Source organism: Microcaecilia unicolor, chromosome 11, assembly GCF_901765095.1.
Source record: "Microcaecilia unicolor chromosome 11, aMicUni1.1, whole genome shotgun sequence".
Lineage (NCBI taxonomy): Eukaryota > Metazoa > Chordata > Amphibia > Gymnophiona > Siphonopidae > Microcaecilia > Microcaecilia unicolor.
In genome coordinates, this window is record NC_044041.1 from 62,204,935 (window position 1) to 62,227,695 (window position 22,761).

General features: G+C 39.8%; 2 protein-coding genes across 2 annotated transcripts in view; one reads left to right on the forward strand and one right to left on the reverse strand.

The window, feature by feature from the left end:
• Positions 1 to 10,885, reverse strand: part of DEPDC5 (DEP domain containing 5) — a 133,438-nt gene extending 122,553 nt beyond the window's left edge. Inside the window, 2 exon segments of the mRNA XM_030219198.1 lie at positions 8,092 to 8,240; positions 10,818 to 10,885. Of these exon segments, the coding sequence (XP_030075058.1) occupies positions 8,092 to 8,149 (58 nt within the window). The 5' untranslated portion in view covers positions 8,150 to 8,240; positions 10,818 to 10,885.
• A 574-nt stretch (positions 10,886 to 11,459) lies between these two features.
• The window catches only part of PRR14L (proline rich 14 like), a 76,175-nt gene continuing 64,873 nt past the window's right edge, over positions 11,460 to 22,761 (forward strand). The window contains exons 1-2 of the mRNA XM_030219906.1: positions 11,460 to 11,895; positions 18,579 to 18,663. Of these exons, the coding sequence (XP_030075766.1) occupies positions 11,515 to 11,895; positions 18,579 to 18,663 (466 nt within the window). The 5' untranslated portion in view covers positions 11,460 to 11,514. The remainder of the gene's footprint in view (positions 11,896 to 18,578; positions 18,664 to 22,761) is intronic.

Sequence of the window (22,761 nt, forward strand, 5' to 3'; positions counted from 1 at the left end):
CTCACCTGTTCGACGTTCCTCCCGGCTAAGTCATTCTGCAGCTCCATCCAAAAGGGACAAGGTTCAGTCTTAAGGGTCTGTTTCAGTTTCCTAAGTCTGGCAGCCGTCATCCAGCTTGGAGCAAGAGCAGCAGCCATCTTGGCTAGCTCAGGAGGGGACAGCCATCTTGTCTAAACGAGAACAGGAAGGAACTCCATATCTGGTCTTGGGAGGATCTCCTATGGGGGCTGCCATGTTGGATTCACCTGAGTTTGGTTTGCTCTGATTGCTTCACTATTTAAAGCACTGCCTCCAGGCCTTCTTTGCTTCGGCCTCAGTTGTTCTGAGGAGTTGCTGTCGGAGTGCTGTTTGCCAGCTATCTTCTGTTCCTGATTTCCTGTGTACCGGATTTTGGCTAGTTTCTTGGATTTCGCTTGTTTGCTGCCTGCCTTGACCCTGGACTGATTTTTGACTACTCTTGCCTATTCGGAGTTCTGGTGCTGGACTGTGTCTGTTTCCTGCCATCCTGGTCAGCGGCTGTGCAACCCCGTCGGTTCCAGAAGTCCTGGTGGCCACCTGCAGCTGAGAGCTCAACTCTCGGTGAACGGTGGTTGCTTCCCAGGTGAAGTTGGGGGTTGTCTGGCTGCCTGACCGAGTACGGCTTCACTCCATCTCAGCCGTGCTCAGTCGGGGCACAGGGGCTCACTACTACCAGGTCATAACAATGCCACAGACGGCTTCATACACACAGACAAGCTGTGCGTATAACAGCCGTCTACAGCCTTTTTTTGTTCACCTTGATCCTGTCTGCCTATCAATCACAGCATGTTTAGCAGACACTGGTCTGCTACATGCACTGTGATTGGCTGAGACAGAACAGCTGGAGCAGGGAGCTTTCACTTGTGAATGTTATCTTTCTTTATGCAAGGGATCATAATTTAATGCATCTTTAATTCTGCAGTGTTAATTCTTCCAAATCACTAGCCACATTCCCTCGGCAAACTCTAGCAATCGATACAAAAGAGTGATTGTTAAAAAAAAAAAATCTATATTTTTTAGGTACTCGAAAATTATAACACTTTTTTTTCAACGTACAAATGGTTCTCCTGTTTAAACTGAAGTAAATTCTGATCGTTAGAAATTCAAAAAGTTCTCACCAGCAATACGAAGATTCGTTTAGTACAGAAAGAAATGAGAATAACTGGTAAAATCAGAGCTGAACAACAATTGTTTAGCTATAAATTCAAAATTAAACACTTGTATTTTGTTAAGAAATTTCTTTTCCGTTTAAGTTTTTTTTTAAATAAACCTCTCTTTATGGATTTTTGATGGTTGGAGAACTATGAAGACAAAACACTGCCATGACAGGTACCATATCAGCCAGAAACAAGCTGATATTTCTATATATGTCTACAAATTAAACTGCCAACTTAAGCAGAGAATGCAAAAAGATTTTGGAACCAATGAACCATTAGCCACGTGTGAAGGATATAATAAATTCTGTTTTTCTAGTAAATTTATTTATTTAATACATTTATACCCCACAATTTCCCGCTAGATGCAGGCTCAATGTGGCTTACATGAATCTGTAAGAGGGCTACAGTACAGAAAGTACAATTAAACAGTGTAAAAGTAAGATAGTAAACATCATTTAAACAACAATGTGTAAAAGATAATAAAGATAGTGTCCAAGAGTCTTGATTAAACTAGAAGATGATCAGAATTATGTTGAACCTGTAGACAAATCCCTCCTCTCAGTACCCTTCTCCACCACCGCCAGGCTCCGCCCATTCTGCCTCGCCTCACCCTATGCTTGGAATAAGCTTCCTGAGCCCTTACGCCAAGCCCCCTCCCTACCATCTTCAAATCCTTGCTCAAAGCCCACCTCTTCAATGTTGCTTTCGGCACCTAACCTTTATACCTTTCAGGAAATCTAGACTGCCCCAATTTGACTGCCCCTACTTGACTGACTGTACATTTGTCCTTTAGATTGTAAGCTCTTTGAGCAGGGACTGTCCTTTTATGTTAAATTGTATAGTGCTGCGTAACGCTTTAGAAATGTTAAGTAGTAGTAGAATAAGCTTTCTTGAACTAGACAGACTTCAATAATTTTCTGAAAGTTAAGTAGTTCTGGGTAGATTTTACTGATTTGGGTAAAGCATTCCACAGTTGTGTACCTATGAATGTGAAGTTGGAGTCATAGGTAGATTTGTACTTAAGGCCACCACAATCTGGGTAATGTAAATTTAAGTAGGACCTTGATAAACTGGATCTCTTTCTGAGTGGCAAGTCAACCAATTCAAGCAAATATTCTGGAACTTCTCCAAAAATAATTCTGTGAATTAAGGTGCAGACCTTAAAGGCAACACGTTCTCTAACGGGAAGCCAGTGCAGTTTTTCGCGAAGAGGCTTGGCAGATTTGAATTTAGATTTTCCAAAGATCAGTCTTGCTGCAGTGTTCTGTGCAGTTTGAAGTTTCTTGAGTAGATGTTCTTTGCAGCCTGCATAGATACCGTTACAATAGTCCATCTGGCTTAATACCATAGATTGTATCAAATTGCGGAAAACATCACAGGGAAAATAAGGTTTTATTCGTTTGAGTCTCCACATTGAATAAAACATTTTCTTTGTGGTGTGATTTATTTGGGTTTCCAGTATTAGGTGCCGATCAATTGTGACTCCTAGAAGTTTTAAACTGTCCAAGATAGGTAAAGAGAGATTAGGAGTAATTAAAGTAGTAGGATTATATTTGTTATGCTATAAAAGGTTTGTTTTAACAAATTCTAAACCTTTAGCTTATATCTACAGCTCCAAGCTATTTATTTTGAACTGCAGCAATAGTGAAATGAAAAAAAAAAATGTTTTCTGTCAGAGTACAATTCTATTTCAATCTTGACCTTAAAAAAAAATTAGAAATCACTTTCTTGAAGAGACAGGCTTGTTGCAAAAATATTCCAGTATTTTCCCCTATCCCCTTCTCTTCAAGTGCTTCTGGAAGAGATAACTTCCTGCTCTACAATGCCAGCACCAGGTAGATTTCCAACGGGCACCTCAGCAGCTACTAGATTGAAGATCAGCTTCCTTGCATCACCAATAGACGGTCTGCAGCTCACAGCAGCCCCAGACAGGCATTAATGAGAGCTGCAGACCTCCCGTTAGATTTTCCACAGTAAAGGTAGGGACTGCTTTTGTGCATGGGGTCAGAAAACAGCTGTGTATCGCCTTGCATGCACATTATAACGGTAATTAGCTCATTATAATAGCTTTGCATTCCGTTTTCATTATCTGCTACTGTGACAGGAAAATGGCTCGGAGAACTCCTTTGTGCATGTCTCGTTTTACTACTTGCTCGCTAAACCGGATAGAACTACTTTGAAAACCACGTTGCTGGCTTGTTAGGTTTAGTGCATCTGTGCCCCAATGTTCTGTCACAGGATGTTGTTAGGGATACTACTTGGGAGGAGCTTATTCACCTGTTCAATACTCATGTTTTAATCATTCCCTAATAAATGAAATTTCCAAATCTCTTATTTGCACTGTTAGTCTGTCTTGAACAGATTGTAAGCTTTGTCAAACAGAGACTCTCTCTTACATGTTTATGAACAGCGCTGTGTATGTCTAGTAGCACTACAGAAACAGCAAGTAGTACATTTATATTTATTGATTCCTGGTATATGGCCTTTCAGGGCCGACCAATCAAAGCAGTTTACACAAAAACAAAGGGGTAAAGGAACACCAAGATACTGAACGGAAAGAGAAGAGAGGAAATATGGAGTGACGTCATTCAAAAAGACAGGCAAAACTCCTCCCTACTATGTGTCCACAGCACCTAGACATAAGCAGAGGCCTGTGTGAAAATGTGGATGTTATGTTATCTCATGACTTATAGTCTGACAAACACCTATTCAGTTTGAGGCGGATCACACTACCCAAGAAGCCAGATCCAATGTCTGGGAATTATAACTACCAAAGTAAAAACACTAAAAATTCATATATACTCCGAATCAAGAGAATCTATAATCCAAAACCGAAGGGTCTATAACCCTCTCTGTGAATAAAAAAAAGGTTTTCACATTTTCTCTGAACAACAGATAATGTTGACGTCACAAAAGTGGAGGTAATGAATTCCAAATCATAGCCAGAACAGAATTTCTTGTAGTAGCAGTAATAGTGGTAGTAGTAATGGGATCTCAGGATCTTGGAGGTGTATAGAGGGAGATCCTGTTCCTCAAGTACTGTGGCCCATTTCCTTTAAGGGCCTTGAAGATCAGAAACAGAATTTTAACTTTAACCCTTTATTGTACTAATACTCAGTGAAGTGTCGCAGAAATGGTGTGATGTGATCGTGTTGCTTACAACCTCTTATCAGCTGTGCTACAACATTCTGAATCAATTGGAGCTGGTGCAAACCCCTTGTAACCACACCAATGTACGGTGCATTACAGTAATCCAGTCTTGATACTTCAGATGACAGAGGCAAGTCTTGTTAACATAACAACAACTAAGCTATTTCTCTCGAAATACATCAAGAAGGCAATTCCTGAAGGTTGTATAGATTTGGGAATCAGTATAAGTGATAAATCCAGCTATAGCCAAGGTTCCTGACCTGTGATTTAAGGGAGGAGTCTGTAGCTCCCAAAAGGGATTTTGATGTTGGGTATGTGATCGCTTGTGTAAGGGACCCACACAAGTTTTGTTATACTTGTGTGGGTCCCTTATGTTCTCTAAGACTCACTGTAAATTGTGCAGCACTGCGTACGCTTTGTAGCGCTATAAAAATGCTAAATAGTAGTAGTAGCAGTACCTGCCCCAGTTACCTATTAAAATCCGCTTCCCACCGCTTCATGGTAGTAGACCTCACATCCCACTTAAACTACATGCTTCAACAGGGTCTCTTCCCTAAGGAAAACGGCAATATCCTACTCACCCCAATACCAAAAGCTACCAAGAAAAAAAAACAGACGATATCATCAACTACCGCTCAGTAGCTTCAATCCCACTGGTAGTCAAACTGATGGAAAGTGTGGTAACCAAACAACTCACCAACTACATAGACAAATTCACAATACTACACGAATCACAATCAGGATTCCGCTCTAACCACAGCACCGAAACAGTACTAATTACCCTCTTAGCCAAATTCAAACAAGAAACTGCAACAGGAAAAAGCGTACTTCTCCTACAATTCGACATGTCTAGTGCGTTCGATATGTGAACCATAATATACTACTAAACATCCTAGAATACTTCAGGATTGGTGGAAGTGTACTTAACTAGATCAAGGGCTTCCTAACGACTAGAAAATATCAAGTAAAACGAATTCGACCATATCATCACCATGGAAAGCAGACTGTGGAGTACCTCAAGGATCGCCACTATCACCGCTCCTATTCAACCTAATGATGACCCCACTAGCCAAGTCCTTATCCAATCAAGGCCTTAACCCTTTCATTTACGCCGACAATGTCACATTGTACATCCCCTACAAAAAGAATCTAACAGAAATCACCAAAGAAATCAAACTCAGCCTGAACATCATGAAGTCATGGGCGAATGCATTTCAGCTAAAACTTACCGCAGAGAAAACACACTGTCACATCCTCTCGTCCCAATATAACACAATCAAACCCACCAACATAACCACCCCAGATTACACTCTCCCTGTCTCAGACAACCTGAAAATCCTCGGAGTCACAATTGACCGAAATCTCACACTAGAAAGCCAAGTGAAGGCTACAACAAAGAAAATGCTTCACTCAATGTGGAAGCTCAAACGAGTGAAACTTTTTTTCCCGAGGAAAATATTTCGCAGCTTGGTACAATCCATGGTACTAAGCCATCTAGATTACTGTAATGGAATCTATGCAGGATGTAAAGAACAATTCATAAAGAAACTCCAAACTGCTCAAAACACAGCAGCCAGGATCATATTCGGAAAAACAAGATTTGAAAGCGCCAAACCTCTACGAGAAAAATTACACTGGCCCCCAATCAAAGAACGTATTGCGTTCAAAATCTGCACCCTGGTTCATAAAATCATCTACGGCAATGCCCCGGGATACATGACAGACCTCATAGACCTACCAACCAGAAACACAACAAGATCAACACAAACATACCTAAATCTCCACCACCCAAGCTGCAAAGGACTTAAATACAAATCAACCTATGCATCCAGTTTCTCTTATATAAGCACGCAACTATGGAATGCACTACCAATCGCCGTCAAAACAACATATGACCACCTAAACTTCCGGAAACTCATAAAGACTTACCTGTTCGAAAAGGCATACCCCAACGATCCAACCTAAATGCCTTAACCCCGCAACACAACAATATAAAGTTCGTAGTGGACACAACCAACTCTTCCCCTTATGACCCCCAATGTGATTATCACACCTGATCATTACTTTGTCATAACCTCACTTTGTATTTGTTCATACCGGTATTGGCAATCACCTCTACTTTACTATGTAAGCCACATTGAGCCTGCAAATAGGTGGGAAAATGTGGGATACAAATGTAACAAACAAACAAATAAATAAATAAAAAATACTTAAATTTAGACAAAGTTTGTCATCTTTAGCCTATTCTTGAATTGGTGATAGACAGGTAGTCAGTCTATTCAGGGTTGTGGTAAGACTATGATATACTATACAAGAACTGGTTATCTTGTTCAGTGAACTTCCACCCACTCACCTGAAAATCAGATACACCATTCAACAGGCGCACCCCATCCCCCCCAAAAAACAAGGCACTGTCGCCATCAAGTAATCCTCCTTCAAAGGAAAAAAAGCACTCCCTCTATCTTCTACTACTAAACATTTCTAGAGCACTACTAGGGTTACGCAGCACTGTACAGTTGTTTTTGTTTTGTTTACATTTGTACCCCGCGCTTTCCACTCATGGCAGGCTCAATGCGGCTTACATGGGGCAATGGAGGGTTAAGTGACTTGCCCAGAGTCACAAGGAGCTGCCTGTGCCTGAAAAGTGGGAATCGAACTCAGTTCCCCAGGACCAAAGTCCACCACCCTAACCACTAGGCCACTCCTCCTTTAACAAAAAGGACAGTCCCTGCTCAAAAGAGCTTACAATCTAATGGGCGAAATGTCAAGTTGGAGCAGTCTAGATTTCCTGAATAGAGGTCTATCACACACTATGGGAACCAGGGCCATAGTGAGGGTTGTGCAAGTAGTGCAGCCACACAGGACACAAAAACTGTTCTCTATCCATTGTCTGTTTCTTCGCTGCAGTACAGGGGGCACTAGGGGACATGTTGCACTGGATGCAATTCCATCTTAGCATAGTCCTGATGGAGACAATACTGATCCTATACTTAGAAATGGGAAAAGTATAAGATTATCTGGGGTTCAATAAACAATAAACAGTATGGCTTAAGGAGAAAGAGAGATTCGTCACAATTGTCAGAATCTAGGTTAACAGCCCTTTTTTTTTTTAATTAACAGTTCTCCTATTCTTTCAGGACTCCAGCATGACAGGTTTTCATTCAGACTATGAGAAGTTTCCTACCATTTTATATTATCATTCTTAACGTTCAGCCAAGCCACTTAAATTATGTTCCTTGACCATGCTTACATCATGTACCCTACAGAAGCACAAGATATAAGCATCTCGGAGAAACACTGACAGGATCTTAGAGAAGGTGAAAGGTGTCTCTAAAAGAGAAACAGCACGCCCAATTTTTAGCCGGTGTAGTGAACAGAATAAGTTAAATGCCAGCTGCAGCATTTAATACATTCAGTGCCCCTATCCCTACAGGTAGTGGCACTAAACATATAGATAGTGTAATTACCCTAGTAACATTATCTATCTAGTTTAGACCTATAACTATTAAGTACGCTTAACCTAAACATATAAATTGCCTGCAGAGGCTGAACATTACGACTATAATCGCTCACCTCCTCACACAGATAATATTGGGCAATTCAGTAAGAAATTTCTCCCAATGCTATCCATATAAAATCTAATAGCTCACAAATAAGTGAAATTATATGTTCATTGGAATAAAACCAAAAACCATGCAACACAGACTGCAAGGCAGTAGAGCGGAGAGAGAAGCAGAAGGGAGCATCAGAAATTTAGTTCACTTACCACTACCCCCAAAACCTTTCTTGTGCATCAGCAGCTTGGAGATTTTACTGGTTCTCATGATCAACTCTTCCAATCACTTTCTTCAACGTGTAAACACAGAAAGCTATCCACCTCCAAACTGGAGTAAAACACACTATGAACCGATTTTGCTGAAAAGAAATAAAAAAGTAGGTTCCATAATTTTTTGAAACTAGTAGCACCAGGGTCAGATTAAAGGATAGGCCAAGTACGCTGTGGTCCAGGGCGCCCATGACGTCACCCAGTCCATATCTCTCTGCCTTCTCTCTGCCTCTGCCCACACATGGACCAGCATCTCTCCGGCTCAAGGAGGTTAAAGGAAACAGAAGTGATGGCATCAAAAAGTTGAAGCCACTTAGGTTAATCTATACAGTATTTCCTCTTCTCCGCACAGCTGTCATCTAGTACACTCAAAACAAAGCAAGCAAACCTATGAGTTGCTGCATCCTCATTTTGTGGGTAGTATTTTTATTTAATCTCACTTATATTTTCAAACATGCTGGCTTGTGCGGATGTACACAGAAGAAGTATTGGTTTCATTGGTTAGAGTACTAATTTGTTCTACATTTTAAATCACTGTGTCATTTGTTAGGGCTGGCAATAGGGACTCCCTGTATTCATGCAGAGATGTTTTCAACTAGTAAAGGGCCACCAAAACAGCCATCATGTTATGACAATCAGGTACTTAACAATCAAACTTACTATTTATAAGTACAATTTTAAAAAAACATTAGGTTGAAACTGTGAGCATTTAACATCTTTTTTTCCTGTGCCTACATCAAAAGAAAAAGATTGTATGTGGGAACCTGCTCCTTTTTGTTTTGTGGAATGCATTATAAAAATGCACTTGATTTTTTTTTTTTTTTATTACTACTATTTCACAGACATGTATTGAATAATGAAGTAGGGGCTTCCTTCATGCAGAAGTTCTGTTCAGAGGAAGTCTAAATGTTCCAACATTACCCAGTTCAGCACACTATTAGCAGCCAAGTTCATACAAAATTAATTATATTCACTGGAAAATAAATCTGTTGGCTCAGGCTGCGTGCTATGTGAATATTCCATCACTGTTCATTATTGATACCAAGTATTACATATTAAGGGCATTTGCTGTAAACTTTTGTTTTAATTTGTTTATCATGTCTTGCTAAGGATGTAAAAAGCTGTGCAAAGAAAAGCTACGAGAATGGTATGGGATTTGCGTTACAAGACGTATGAGAAGAGACTTGTGGACCTGAACAAGTATACCCTGGAGGAAAGGAGAAACAGGGGTGATATGATACAGACGTTCAAATATCTGAAAGGTATTAATCCGCAAACGAACCTTTTCCGGAGATGGGAAGGCAGTAGAACTAGAGGGAATGATATGAGATTGAAGGGGGGCAGACTCAAGAAAAATGTCAGGAAGTATTTTTTCACGGAGAGAGTGGTGGATGCTTGGAATGCTCTCCCACGGGAGGTGGTGGAGAGGAAAACGGTAATGGAATTCAAACATGCGTGGGATAAACATAAAGGAATCCTGTTCCGAGGGAATGGATCCTCAGAAGCTTAGCCGAGATTGGGTGCCAGAGCCGGTGGTTGGGAAGCAGGGATAGTGCTGGGCAGACTTATACGGTCTGTGCCCTGAAAATGACAGATACAAATCAAGGTAAGATATACACAAAAAGTAGCACATATGAGTTTATCTTGTTGGGCAGACTGGATGGACCGTGCAGGTCTTTTTCTGCCGTCATCTACTATGTTACTTAGCTTTGCTTGTGTGCCTTGTGTACCTGAAACATGTTCCAAACAGAATTAGCCATTTGTGTATCTAAAATGTAAACTTCTACACCACAAACGAAAAATGTGATTTCATGTGCCCCAATGAAAGGAGAGTTTGAATTTACTTCCATTTAATTTCAATATATTCCAATACCAGGCTTCCCAAGGCAGATTGCAACAGTTAAAATGCTCACAATCCACAGGATGCAGATGAGACCAAGAACTGTTATCATATACATTTATTTAAATATAGCCTCATACGTCCAGGGTACCTTTAAATAGATTTAGGACACCGCTGACTGACATTCATCATTGGCTACCTCCACCTACCCAACACTGCAGAGAGTTTTTCTCTGCAGTGTTGGGTAGGTGGAGGTAGCCAATGATGAATGTCAGTCAGCGGTGTCCTAAATCTATTTAAAGGTACCCTGGACGTATGAGGCTATATTTAAATAAATGTATATGATAACAGTTCTTGGTCTCATCTGCATCCTGTGGATTGTGAGCAAGTAGAGAGTGGTTGAGTTTCTAATATTGATATTGCTCTACGCAGTTAGAATTAGTTTGCTTGAACAGTTAAAATGAACACATCAAGAAACAGGATATCCTCACTGAAATTTAGCCATCTGTACTGCAGAACATTGTGTACAAAAATGAGCACAAAATACAGAGTTTACAAGTGTTTCTACCAGCTACAATAATTTTTAAGTTGTTTATAAATATCATAGAATACAAACATATGGGGAGCAATTAATTAAAAAGCTATCCGATAATATAAACAACCCAACCCTTTTGTCCTCCTCCACCTTTTAAGGCACTACCTATCGAAGTGGAACAGCTTAAGACTTTTTACAGAATGGCCCACACATAGGAAGTATTTTATTTGTAATCAATTTTGGCTATTGTTTTGGATGCTTCCGCCCATATAATGGGCTAGATTGGCTCACCCCGTCTCCTGTTTTCATGTAACCTCCGCGCTCCTTCACCCACCTCTTTCCACCCGGTTACCTTTTTTTTACCCCATTTTCAGTACAATCCTCTTCGCCTCGGCTGCAGCCGCGGCAACGTGAGTGAAAAGCTGCCTGCGCCCTGCATCGGAACCTCCCTCTGCTCTGAGCCTCTGAGTGACCCATCCTGCCCCCTTCTGACGCAACTTCCTGTTAGAGACGGGGGGTCAGAGAGGCTCTCAGAGCAGAGGGAAGGCAGGCTCGGTGCAGGACGCAGGCAGCGTTTCACTCACGCTGCCGCGGCTGCAGCCGGAGCGAAGAGGATTTTACTGAAAAATAAATGAAAAGAAAAAGAAAAAAAAAAGGTAACCGGGTGGGGGGAGGGGAGGGAGCCGGAGAGATGCCGGACCATGTGTGGGCGGGGGCGGAGAGATATGGGCCGGGTGACGTCATGGGCTCTGCTTTTGGTCCCCTGGACCAGAACCAGCCTGACGTAGGCCACAGGCAGAGCCGACCGTGGTAGAGGGATCGGCGCACCGGGGTGCCCCTCCCCCCTCCGAACCCCTCGGGCCTGAGGCACGGGCCTACTTGGCCTATCTTTTCACCACTTTCAGTATCTCTCCCAAAGATGTTTTCATTCTGTTGCACTTTTGGTTTTTCATTGTAGGGTAAAATATTGCAGAACCAGCCATTCTTCATGATGCTGTCGTCTGGACTGGAAACCCTTGAGAGAGGTCAGATGTTGAATTTGTCCATGACTGGAGCAGGATCTGAGCTAATTGGTAGTTTGCCATTGAACCTCTCTACTCAGCAAGAAGTGGATGAAGAATCTAATGCAAAATATGGCTTGTCTAACCTTGGGCTGGTGAATAACAACTGCACCTCTGAACATATGGAGACTCGAGATGAAGATACAGAGAGTGTAGAACATTGGCAGCTGGTGGAGCCTCCTCCTGTGGCACTGGCAGATCTACCTGCTGATATTGTCATTGGTAATAAAGAGGCACCAGCCAGAAACATAGAGACCCAGCACCTGATAGATGACTGCTTCATGAAAGAATCACCTACTCTCAGGGGGGTAAGCGAAGCTTTCCATTGTGGGTTTGGAGAGCCATCTTCATTGTCTAAGGAAATGCTGTGTGAGAGCTTAGGAAGGAGCATGTGAATTTAATGCTGGAGCCTTGAGGAATAGAAATGTAGTGGTTCTGTAAACTGATGACCAGAAGGAATGGGGGGACTTTGCCTTGAGAATTAAGCTTCTTGGGGGGTATTGTTTAGCCTACTTTACAAAGAAAAAGAAGGCTTATGAGACTGCTATGGGTACATCTCTAATAAATTTTTGTTTTGGTGTTCAGTCTACACACAATTTTTAGAATGTATTAGGAGGAGTATTTAGCTCGCACCTTTCCAGTGATAATTCAGGGCAAGTTGCATTTAGGTACAGTAGCTAATTCCCTATCCCCAGGGGGTTTAAATCTTACATGATTTTTTTTTTTTACTTTATGTTTAGATTAAATTCATATATGTGGATTGTAGATGTGCATATGCAGGAAAGTAGGCTTCTTTTAGTTCTAGGTGAAACTTGTTATCCTCACATATGACGAATACCCATTCTTTAACCCACAGGATGTGTATTTTATTTATGTTTAAGACACTGTAGCATAAGAATCTTTATGCTTTTCATGTCTTTAGTGCAGTGATTCCCAACCAATATACTTTTTATAGTACTCTTGTGCTTATCCCAAATATTTTCACCTGTGAGCGAGAGTTGTGGCTGGGCTGAAGCTGCTGCCACTACTGCAAAGTATTTTGCCCTCTTTTCCATCATTGTGTGAGAGTGCCTCCAGCTGGTAGAGAGTTGATGAGCAGCATTTCTTACCTTCTGCTGCTGCTTCCTCCCTGCCCACTTCTCCCTGCAGTCATAGCTTAGGCTGTGAACTGGCTCCAGATTTTCAGGTATTTTGATCCATCTCTAGTTTTAGCCTACTACATACATGAACTTGTAGTTTTGCCTTTATTAGGGAATGCAACAGGGGGGGATCAAAAGTACAGGTCCCAGTATGTAATGGGGGAGAGGAGGGGATAAACCAGAGCTAGATTACATCCATGCTGAAAATATGGAGCCAGTCTGCAGCCACATGGTATCAGGAGGTCTTGTGAATCTGAGACTCAGTATGGTTCTGACTGTAAAAAAGAAAACCCACAAAACAGAGTACCAAAGTACAATTCTTTAAGAAAAACTCACTCTATTAAAAAAAACAAACCTCAGGGATATAATATCGAGGAGATATATGAACCCCCCCCCCCCAAATAATTATTATAAATGAATGAATGAATAAATATGTATGTGAAAGGGGAAGCCACAAAAACAGTGGGAAGTAGATCAGGCACCCTGGGGACAGATGAAAATAACTTCAAATTCTCAATGACACAAACTTTATTGATAGAAGACTATACACAGCGCTGTGTTTCGGCCAAAGGCCTGCTTCAGGAGTCTTTTCTGGAGAGTGAAACCAACCAAGAGTAAGTGTGCCAATAGGCATTGAGAACAAGTGGTCTTATTACCAGATCACTTTGCATGATAAGTGGATTAACAATACTTAGTCTCGCTCAGGACATGAAAACCACGGAGTAATTGCTATATAGCAAGATGTTTCTGATTCACACACTGTGATGGACAGCTTCCGATCAGAGCATCTTGCTAAAGCAGCTTTGTTAAAATTACTCTGTGGTTTTCATGTCCTAAGCAAGACTAGTATTGTTAATCCACTTATCGTGCAAAGTGATCTGATAAGACCGCTTGTTCTCAATGCCTTTTGGCACATTTACCCTTGGATGGTTTCACTACAGAAAGACTTCTGAAGCAGGCCTTTGGCCGAAACACAGTGCTGTGTTGAGTCTTCTATCAATAAAGCTTGTGTCATTGAGAATTTGAAGTTCTTTTTATTTGTCCGTGGAGTGTCTGGTCTGTTTCCTTCGGTTTTTGTTGCTTTGCGTCCTTCATGGGATTTCAGTGTTCTTCGACTTAGGTGGACTTCTCAGTTAAAGGGGATAACCTTCAGTTTAAAGGGGTCCTCATCTCTGATATCCGGACACAAACTGTATTGAATCCATCACTCAATGGTGACTGGTTCAGTATGGCTGAATAAAACATCATTGGTAATTCCCCTTGTGTCTTTTTATCTTTTTTTTTTTTTTTTTTTAATTGAATCCACATCCCAGAAAGGCACAAATCCATCCCTGTGTTTCAGTGTTATATTAATTCATAAAAACACCATCAAGAAAAATGAATAATGTTGCTGATGACAATAATATTGTAAACAGTGTTAAGAAAATCAGATCTTATTTCTTAATCTGTCGTTATCTCAGACAATATGGTATATTGTTGTCAGGAAGATTACACTCTTAGCTGAATTCCAGCAGCCATTCATTAGCAGTAGCATTGCTTGTGTGTCAGTGACAGTCTTTATTTTTCTTGATAGCAGTACTGTCAGTATTAAATCATAAAAACGCCAGGTTGGGTAGGTGATGATGGGGGGAGCTGGTATTGTTGGTTTAAGTCTTGGTATTTATTTGCTCATCTACCTGCAGTAGTAGGAAACCAGAGGCAAATATAATCAGGCAGACTGGATGGGCCAGTCTGTCTCTATCTGCTGTCATTTTGCTATGCCTGTGGTTCTCAACTCAGTCCTCTGGACAAACCCAGCCACTTGAGTTTTCAGGATAGCCACGATGAATATGCATGCTTTCTTTCCTTTCAAGATTATTGGAGTTTTTTCTTTCTATTGGTTTTGAGATTAGCTCATGTTTGTAAATTGCTTAGACTTGGCTTGTCCAAAATGTTGTGATTAATCAAAAATTTCAATAAACATGAGTGATTTTGCATATTAAGGAGGCAGCACATACAAATCTAGCTCATTGATTTTCATCATGAATATCCAGAAAACTTGACTGGCTGGTTGTGCCCCCGAAAACTGAATTGACAAGCACTGTACTACAGTGATGTGAAAGTTTTTGCCTCCCACCCGTCCTGATTTCCCCTATTATTGCATATATGTCTCACTGAATGGTTTCTGATCTTTAAACAAAATATAATATTAGAGAGAACTTGAGTAAACACATAACATAGTTTTTACAGTATTATGTCGTTTAAGGAACAAATTTATCCAACCTCCATATCACCTATGTGGAAAAGTAACAGCCCCCTAAGTTACTCAATCAATTGACCACATTTAATTGATGATTAGATTCTACTGACTGAACACAGCCAGGTTTTATTGCAGCCATCCCCGTTGAATCTAAACCTCACTATATGTTAAACCTTACCACGAAAGTAAAGTAGTCATCGCAAATTTTCTACAAAAATGATATGCCACAATCAAACAAAATTTCAGAAGAAATGAAAAAAAAGTTTCAGAAATATATCTGTCTGAAAAAGGTTACAAAGTATTTTCCAAAGCTCTAGTACGCCATCAAATCACAGTGAGAGCCAATTATCTCCACGTGAAGATGATTTGGAACAAAACCTTCTCACGGCCAGCCTGCCAGAATTATTCTAAGGACACAGTAACAACTCATCCAGAAAGACACAAAACAATCCAGAAGAAGATCCAAAGAACTGCAGACCTCTCTTACCTTCAGCTAAGGTCCGTATTCATAACGCCACAATGAGAAAAAGACTGGGCAAAAACAGAATTTGTGGGAGAATAGCAAGGTAGAGTAATATCATTGCTTATCTCACATTTGCAAAAACACATGATCCCCAAGGTTTTGGGGATAATGTTTTATGGATAGGCAAGTCAAAAGTGGAACTCTTTGGCCAACACAGGTTCCATTATTTTATTTATTGATTGATGTTTATATCCCACATTATCCAAATATCATTATTCAGTTCAATGTGGCTTATAGAGTACATAAAAAAAAACCAAATTTATATAAAGTATAATACTATATATAGAACGCAGAAACATTTAAATCTTGCCAACATTTACAGATACATTGCTGAGAGGTGTTAAATATAATAAGAGTCATAATGGTTCTGAGTGTTGTAAATCAGTGTAGGAACTTGCTGAAGAGGAAGGCCTTTAGGAATTTACAGAAAGTCAAGTAATTGGTAATATGTTTTATTTCACTAGGAGTGGAATTCCACCAGTTGGTGCCTAAATGAGAGAAATCCCTATTTAGATTTGATATTTTATATCTAGGGAAGTGCAGTATAAGGTAATCCTTGGAGGCAGGAGACGCATTACGGGCTGGAAGGTCTATCAAGTCCAGCATATAATCTGGAGCCATCCCATAGATTAATTTATAAATGAATGTGCATGTTTTGAAGTTAAAGAAAACAACAGGGTAATCGATCTGCAAACGCCAAGATGGAAACTCATATATATATATATATATATATATATATATATATATATATATTGTTTGTGAATGGTATGCTGTTGATCAATATTGTTTAATTCATGTTTTAATCTGTGTAATTAAGTACGTCGGAATATAATTTTGTATTTTAATTTATTTACTTTTTTGTATATCGGATTATATTATCATGGTGTTCTATGACTATCAGCCGAGCATGTAATTATTATTTTATTTTCATTTGTTTTATACTTGTTCTAATTGTTATATGATTGATTGTTTTGTAGCCCCTGATGTAGCCCAGTGGGGCGAAACACGGCCTGTGTCGGGCTTGCTAATTTTTATTGACTTGTATCCATTAAATATTGTTTTCCACATACATATCTGCTTTGTTGAGTTTCCATCCTGTTTTGAAGTTAATCCTGGTTTTGATAGGTAGCCAGTATAGTTTGATGAGAAGTGTTGATGCCCTATTAAATTTGGAGACTTTGTAGACCAAATCCTCGATGGATCGTATTACTATATATACAAGCAGTACAGTGCCTCTTTAAATCTTATATGGTATTTTAGTACAAACCTTTAACTGTTCTCTGTTTTCTTAATATAATGTAAAATTAAAAATTAGGAGGAAAAGACCTCATTTGGACCTTAAATCATTCAACAACTGTATATAGTAAAACGTTACTTAGCTTCTAAATAGCTTGAAACAATTGCCTGCTGCTTTTTTTTTATATATAGACTCTGTAAACTCCCTCTACCACATACATAGGAAATAATCAGTTCCAGGAATGTCCTTTAAGGTCCAAATGAGGTCTTTTCCTCCTAGTTTTTATTTGTACATATAGATTAAGAAAACATTGAGAACAGTTAAAGGTTTGTACTAAAATACCATATAAGACTTTGTAGACCAGCCTAGAGGCTGTATTCAGAGTTGTTTGAAGTTTCTTTATTAGAGATTCCTTGTTTCCTATGTATACAGCATTGCAGTAGTCTTTGATAATGCCAAGGTTTGGACCAGTGAGCGGCAGGTGTTCATAGGAAAGAAACGTCTGGTTCTTTTTAACTTCCAGAGAGATTTGAAAGCTTTGGCAATCACCGCATTTACTTGATCCTTCAAGTCATAAATTGGTCAATAATGACCCCTAGAATTTTCAGTTTAGATTCTAGTGGGAAAGTTGTCTGATTAATTGTGAAGCTGTTGTGCTCCTGTATGCTTTTATGGTTGGAAATGATTAGGAATTTGGGTTTTTTTCCCTGTTTAATTTGAGGCAGAAAGAGGATGCTCAGTTTTCCATCAGATTCAGGATTTGCTGGATGGTATTTAGGATATCCTGGATTTGATTATCTGAAGGTAAATATACTGTGATGACGTCTGCATATATAAAGGAATTTCAAACCTTTGATTTCCAGGAGTCTGCCCAATAGCTCCATCATATTAAAGAGAATGGGAGAGATAAGTGAATCCTGGAGCACTCGCAGTCTAGGAGCCAGGCTATGAACCATTTATGTCTAGTATAAAGCTAATATAGCACTCTTTGCTACTTCAGGAAAACATGCCATTAACAAAGAAACCATGAATTCTGCACTGAACCAAAATATTCTTAAGGAGAATGTCCAGACATCTGTTTGCAAGCTGAAACTGAAGCATAATTGGATTGTGCAGCAAGTCCTGATCTAAAATACAAAAGCAAGTCTACATCTGAATGGCTGAGGAGAAACAAAATTAAAGATTTGGATCGATCTGGTCGAAGTCCTGACTTGAACCCGATAGAGATTTGTGGCAGGACCTGAAATAAACAGTTTATGCATAAAAACCTTCAAATGTGCCTGAATTAAAACAGTTCTGCAAATAAGAGTGGGCTAAGATTCCTCAACAGCAATGTGAAAGACTTAGCAAATTATAGGAAATGTTTGGTTCCAATTATTGCTGCTAAGGGTGGTGCAACCAGTTACAGATATTAAATTTAGAGGAGAGTTACTTTTTCAGAAGGGTGATAATGGATGTTGGATAACTTTGTTTCTTAAATAAATGACATAACAATGTGTAAACTGTGTTAGGTGTTTACTAGGCTTCCCTTTGTCTAATACTCCATTTTATTTAAAGATCAGAAATCATTCCGTGTAATATGTATATGCAATAATAGCTGATATCTGAAAGGGGGAGATGTGGTAGCCGTGTTAGTCCACTTTTAAAGGAAATAAAATATAGAAAAGAAAATAAGATGAAACCTTTTTTTACTGGACTAACAATATATTTTTTGATTAGCTTTCAAAGGTAGCCCTTCTCAGAAACTTTTTCACATCACACTGTATGATACTGTGCCATTTTTCTCTCCTGTGTGTGATGACTATCAGCCTGGTTGTGAGATAGGAAAGTGACTGATGGTTCTTCTGTCTCAGATGGAGTTTCCAGTTGTGCAGAGCTGGAGAAGCTGCCTCTCACGATGGTGTGACCGTGAAAGTGCAGATACCGTGGAGGGAAAAGGTAACCAATTTATTTCTTAGTTCTCTGGAGGTTTTCTGATTTACTACAAGGAGGAAAGAAAGTAGAGGAGGATGGGAGGAATTGAGGAGAGCTGTGTACTTCCATGGTGAGAGACTGCTGTGGCACTTAGTAGCCAGACGTGAGATGCACATATACTGAGTCACGGGAGCAGCTGAGGTCTGCAGTCGTACCTAGAAACTTAAACTTATTTATGGGCTAAATGGGGGGTGGGGGCATGAATGGAATGAAGTCTCAGTGCCCTGTAGCCCAGCAGAGAGACGCTGGTTGTAATTAAGCTGGAAACTCAAAGGAGGACTCTTCCAAACAAAAATCCTGCAGTGTGTCCAACCTCTGAACTGTGTGTCATGCTGGTGTAGAAATATTATTTATAGAAAATGTGGATACCAGGGAAACATTTTCTGTTTGTTTTTCTTTTTAAAATAGTGATTAACAAATGTAGAAAAAAGTGAATGAAGCTGAAATTAAAAATGACCATTTATAAATGAGCAGTGCTCAAAGCAGAATACAAATTTTCAAGTTTGCGAAATTTGTTTTATATATATTAGTTGTATTTTCCCAATGTCTGTCTCAGAAACTAAACTCAATGTTCAAAATAGTTTATAATTTGATGACACTCTTCTTCAATGTTTGAACCATGTTACAAGAGCATAAAATAACATTGTAATGTTATAAAAGCCTCTACTCATCCACCACCTCCATGATAATAGTTTCTACCTATCCAAAATTCAAAACCCATCCCCAAGCAGCATGCGTTCTGAATTACCCTGATCTTATTGACCCTTAAAAAAGACTTGGCTAAACAGCTAACCCTTAGTCTTACTTGAAAACATGGTATAATACAGTGGTGATGGAGCAAGAATACATAACTAGAATATCACCTTCAAAGCTGTACAGCTCCCACTCCATCACTTAGTTTTACAACTCAGAAATTTGCAGTGTGAAATACCTGCAGTCGGGGAACTGTTAGTGCAACAGATAAAAAGACTTTTAGAGCCTCCCTAGGCTGTCACTGTTGCAAAGAACCTATGAGTAGATTACATGATGTCCCATAGGCAGTAGACACACTGAAAAAAGCCATTTATAAAATGTATCTTTCATGTGTATGCAGAAAATCAATCAAAACGCATGGAAGTGTGTTTGGGAGTTGAGGGAGATAACTAGGGGAGGGTTGAGGGATATGGGACTTTTCAAAAATGTGGTATAAAAATGAAGGTAAGCATGGTTTTTGCCTACCAACAATTTGGATTTTGCTGTTGCTTTTAATGTTTGCTTTCTGTATATTCCATTGGACCAATTAAGATGCCTTTGAAAAATTTAAAAAAAGCATGGCAAGTTCAAACATGAAATGTACTTGATAAAGAATACATCAAAACAATTTACAAAATCTTCAAATTTTAGATGAATTAGATATATAAGAACATAAGAGTAGCCATACTGGGTCAAACCAATGGCCCATCTGGCCCAGTATCCTGTTTTCCAAACAGTGGCCAAGCCAGGTTACAAATCCCATACTACATGCTTCCCATGTCTTTCTCTATAGCAGACTATGGACTTTTCCTCCAGGAATTTGTCCAGACCTCTTTTAAACCCAGATACGCTAACTGCTGTTACTACCTCCTCTGGCAAAGTGTTCCAGAGCTTAACTATTCGTTGAGTGAAAAAATATTTCCTCCTATTTGTTTTAAAAGTATTTCAATGTAACTTCCTCGAGTATCTTATACGGTCTGTGCCAGAGCTGGTGGTTGGGAGGCGGGGATAGGGCTGGCCAGACTTATACGGTCTGTGCACTGAAGAGGACAGTACAAATTAAAAAAAAAGTAGCACATATGAATTTATCTTCTTGGGCAGACTGGATGGACCGTGCAGGTCTTTTTCTGCCGTCATCTACTATGTTACTATGTATCCCCTAGTCTTTGTACTTTTGGAACAAGTAAAAAATTGATTTATTTCTACTTGTTCTACACCACCATCTTTTTCGATAATACGGTTCTGGCCAGCTGTTGCGCCGCCGCCAAAATAGATCCGGTGACGTTCGATTATGCCCCTCAGTGTCTGCTCAGGAAGAATTTTTCCCATACTTTATACCAAGTCTGAAGAGGGCATCTAACAGTGGAGCTTTTCTAACTACCTCCAACAACCCCTGCTTGGGGAATCAGACTAAAGCCTGGAGTGGCCTAGGTCCCAGCCGATATTGTTCCATCCTAACCTATGCCTTTGTGGAGTAATTAAGCCACTCTTCTAAAATTTGGAGATGGGCTGCTTGCTGGTAAAAAGAAAATTCAGAATTCCCATTCCCCTTGTATTTCTGACTGGTATAATATAGTGTTTAAGCTCTGTCGATCAGAGACTGTCTCTTCATGTTCAAGTGTACAGCGCTGCGTACGTCTAGTAGCGCTATAGAAATGATAAGTAGTAGTAGTTTAACCTGTGGAGGGCGCTTTTTCCATATATGTATATATATATATATATTTTTTTTTTGTTGTTGTTACATTTGTACCCCGTGCTTTCCCACTCATGGCAGGCTCAATGCGGTAGGCCATGGAGGGTTAAGTGACTTGCCCAGAGTCACAAGGAGCTGCCTGTGCCGGGAATCGAACTCAGTTCCTCAGTTCCCCAGGACCAAAGTCCACCACCCTAACCACTAGGCCACTCCTCCATATATATAAATGAGAGAGTTTTACGTTGCAATTTAACAAAGAACTGGCAAGGGACGGGCAAAGGCAAGACCATCGTTTTAAGAGCCTGAACCCTCCCAAGCTAAGGCCCTCCCATCTGTCTAAATCGGCAAAAAGTTATTTCAGTTTAGAGGAGAAAATTGGCCGCAGATAGGCCTTTGAGGGATTTGGTTACATTGATCCCCAAATAACAGATATGATTGGCCCATCTGAATGGAAATTGGTCTTGCAAGGATCTTACTGTCAATGGAAGTATCATGTTTAAACTTTCTGATTTATTCCTTTTAACTTTAAAGCCAGATAGTCTGCTATAATGCTGTAGTTCTCAAGTTACCTGAGTTGAGGATTCTAGGGGCTCGGTTAAGGTAAGTAAATTATCGTCAGCGAAGAGCTCCTCCTGCCCTTATTGTATACCCGCAATTCCATTCTGTGCCCAAATTATTTGCGCTAGGAGTTCTATAGTGATAGCGAAGAGCAGTGGTGACAATGTACAGCCTTGTCTTATTTCCCTGTATTGTTCAAAAGTGTTGGTATGTGTGCCATTGATCTTTAAACATGCTAAGGGGTTAGTGTATAGTATGAATCCAAGAATGATAGCAACCCGTGAAACCCATTCTTTCCAAGATCAATAACATATAAGGCTAATGTACAAAATCAAACACTTTCTTTGCATCTAGAGAGAGCAAGAGCATGGGTATTGCGTCTTTCTTGGCCTGGTGCATCAAGTGCAAAGTTCTATGAATATGATCGAAAGTATGCCTCCCCTCAGTGAAGCCTTCTTAGTAAGATTCATTGGAGACACCTGACTAGGATTTTTGTAAAGATTTTGTAATCGGTCCCAAGCAGGGAAATTGGCCTATAGGAACTACGTGACTGGAAAAGTTTATCATAACATTTCCAGTGACAATCTTGAAGTAGGGAGTCTTGATCTCTCCCCTCTGCTGTTGCAACCCTCTGTCCTGGTCAGTAGCTCCGCTCCATTTGATCTCCCAACTTTTAAGCCTCAGATAAAGTGCGGGAATAGCATCTTAGAAACTGTGTTCAGCACAGTAAGACAATTTTAAAATCCATTTTTGCTGTATTTATTTATTTTGTCATTGATACTATTTGGCTTTCAGATGTCTTTCCTATTTTGATTTTATCTTTATTGTGGTTTTTTTTTATAAAAGTTGCTTTTTTTCCCTTTTATTTTTATGTTCTGAAATGTTTTTGAAATATTTTTATTAAACAAGTAGTAAAAACACAGGAAACAATACATGCAATCTTTTCTTCTACACCCCCATTGATAAACTTCCAAGCATGAACTGATCCAACTTCCCTCACCACCTTGTGCTGTGAAGATTCACACCAAGGGACAAAACAACCCATTCTAAATCTTTATATAATGCAACCAAGGGGTCCC